This window comes from Buceros rhinoceros, unplaced genomic scaffold (assembly GCF_000710305.1).
Source record: "Buceros rhinoceros silvestris isolate BGI_N320 unplaced genomic scaffold, ASM71030v1 scaffold34376, whole genome shotgun sequence".
Lineage (NCBI taxonomy): Eukaryota > Metazoa > Chordata > Aves > Bucerotiformes > Bucerotidae > Buceros > Buceros rhinoceros.
The window spans coordinates 4,750-7,510 of NW_010419879.1; the positions used below are offsets into that span (position 1 = coordinate 4,750).

Consider the following 2,761-nt stretch of genomic DNA (forward strand, 5'->3'; position numbering starts at 1 on the left):
CCATAGGCAAAGGAATATTCTTTTTCCTCCTTAGGCCTTTAATTTCCCTATTTAATAGGCCTCCTAATTATCAGTTCCTTTGAATGATTCATCTTCTAGCTTGCCCTTCCCATGACCTGGAGTAGACTGCTGTCTGACTGCTTCTGTATAGCAGGATTATTTGGAACATACCACGAGAATAACCACTACGGAGCACTCTCCTTTAGGCAAAGGAATATTCTTTTTCCTCCTTAGGCCTTTAATTTCCCTATTTAATAGGCCTCCTAATTATCAGTTCCTTTGAATGATTCATCTTCTAGCTTGCCCTTCCCATGACCTGGAGTAGACTGCTGTCTGACTGCTTCTGTATAGCAGGATTATTTGGAACATACCACGAGAATAACCACTACGGAGCACTCTCCTTCTGAAAGGGAAGCCCATCAGCAACCTACAAAGAAGGGTGCCCGAAACAAAGAGTTGAGGTGCCAGCCTGAAAACACTATGCCTTCTCCTTTTTATAATGCAAACACGTTTATTGTGCACATTCACCCTCTACAGACCAACCAGTTACTGAAGTATAACAACTCCTTTCTTCACTCAAAAAAAAAAAAATACCACCCCAAAAAACCCTAGACAACCCTCACCAACACAGAAAGTACTTGAAATAGCCAGAATGACGCGAGGAGGAAACACAGAGGATGCCAACATGAGGTACGCAAACCATCTTACTCAACAGCCAGCCAAGTGGAATACATAACGGATGTCGAGCAAAGCACTCCACAAGGCAGCTTGAAGCCATCCACCCCCGGAAAGCCAGGCTGGGGTCATTGTCCCTCACCAGCACAGGCTTCAAGTCTGCTTGAGACCAGAGGTGCTGAAGTCTCACTTCACAGTACTGGCTCTAGTTCCAGGTGCTCATTACAAGCTGCTACTTGAAAACAGAAGTCTCTGGGCTTTCCAGCATGACCACCACCTCAACAGGGAAACCCCAGCAAGGTGAGGGGAAGGCTCCAGATGAGAATCCTTGGCTTTGTAGTTATCAGTGCACTTAAGAGAAAGGAAACAGATTGAAGGTGTCCAAGATTTCTCATCTTACAGTTTCTTGATTGCAGCATCGACCTCAGGAATGATCTCCTTCAGCTGATTCCACTGCTCTGCAGACAGGGCAATCCCTAGAAACAGCAGAAGGAGAGGTTTCAGAGGAGGCAAGGGGTAAGCACCCAGTAGCACACCAGGCTGGCTCCTTCAGACTAGCTACAGAAAGGAAGGTTGAAAGGCCAGACAGAGTTACAGACCAGGAACAGAAGCAGCCTTCTAAGCACAGCAGTTATGCCAGCACTTCAGCACCCGTATCAAGAAGTACTCAGTGCTATGACAGAAGCACCAGATGAGAATATGAGCTCCAATGGCATTTCTTGAGTCCCACAGCCCCTTATAGCCTATTCCCTAGTAAAAATTCTCACTCACATGAGCTGGGAAGAAATTCTAGGAGAACCTTACTCCAGACAGCAGTTAGGACACCATCCTTTGAACTGCCCAAAGGAAGCAATGCCAAGCCTAGCTCTATTTAAAAAAACATGTGGCTAACAAGAAATAACTAGCATGGTTTTAAACAATAGAGAAGAACAAGCATTTTTTTAGATTCAGAAGAGATAAGGTCTTGATGTCCTGTCCCTCTCCCTTACAAAACAAACATGGTAGTAAAATTGGTGGGTGGGATCCAGCCAGATGTTGCCAATTTGTTCCTTTTGGCTTTGTTAAGAATCTTGTTAAAGAACTAGGGCCCAAGCTTTATTAAATTCCCTAGATAAAGATCAGGGGCCAAGAACTCTTGAGAAAAAACAGCAGAGGCAGTATTTAAATGAAAAGCCATTTCTTCATGATCTCTGTTTTAACTGACAAATCTTCTGTCTTGCATTGTGGGTGTGCTTTTACCAGCCTAGGAGTCCACAATGCTCCTTTCCCTCTCTGCCCCCAGTGGCACAGAAAAGCTTGAAAGCTTTGCTTTTCATTGGCATTACAGGGTACACAGCTCCCTCTGAGTAGTTTATACCTGTAACTTCTCTGAAGGAACTTAATTTCCAGGAGGAAAACCATGCTTAGCAGTTATGAAGCAAACCCAGCTGAAACAAATTCATCTGCCCTGACACAAAAATCTATAGCAAGGACCAAAAGGTTCCTCAGGAAACCCCTCACTAACTGAATCTTTCTGGGCACAAGAGCCTGTGAACTATGAGGCAAGCTGGCAAGTCACTGTCAAAGACCCAAAGGAAAAGACCTAAACTGAGTGTTGAATCATCAGTTAAGGAGCTCCAGAGCTGTCTTTGCTTGCATCCCCTACTCGAGTAGTGCTGCTGCGATGGGCTACCCACGCTGTGTCACTAGATCACATCATCAGAAACCTTGCCAAAGAATAAGGACCACCTAACACAGCAGCACTGGAGTGTCGTGGTAGGGATCCAGAAGGGTCTTAACCTTCCTGTCCCCACCTAGACAAGGAAGGTTGGATTTACTTCTGGGAGGCTCTCCCTGCCAAGAACAGCTGCACCATTACAGATTAGGGGCAAACACACAAAAGGCCACCATTTTGCCCTAGCGATCGCCAGTACCAAAACACGAGTTTGTTAGCTAGCAGGAGGACACAAGGAAACAGCACTAAAGCCAGTGTGCTCGGCCTCCCCTTCTCCACCTTGTAGCTCTGCCCCTGCTAACAGTCAGGGAAAGGACTGGTGATCAGAGGTGGAACCAGCTGCACAGCAGCTTCCTGCACTGCTTCTCAGAG

The 2,761-nt window shown here is 45.9% G+C and overlaps 1 protein-coding gene across 1 annotated transcript in view; it reads right to left on the reverse strand.

The window, feature by feature from the left end:
• Nucleotides 1-1,075: 1,075 nt before the first annotated feature.
• LOC104496048 (activated RNA polymerase II transcriptional coactivator p15-like) overlaps nt 1,076-2,761 on the reverse strand; it is a gene marked incomplete at its 3' end in the record, with an annotated part of 2,973 nt that continues 1,287 nt past the window's right edge. Inside the window, exon 4 of the mRNA XM_010139112.1 lies at nt 1,076-1,151. Within this exon, the coding sequence (XP_010137414.1) occupies nt 1,076-1,151 (76 nt within the window). The remainder of the gene's footprint in view (nt 1,152-2,761) is intronic.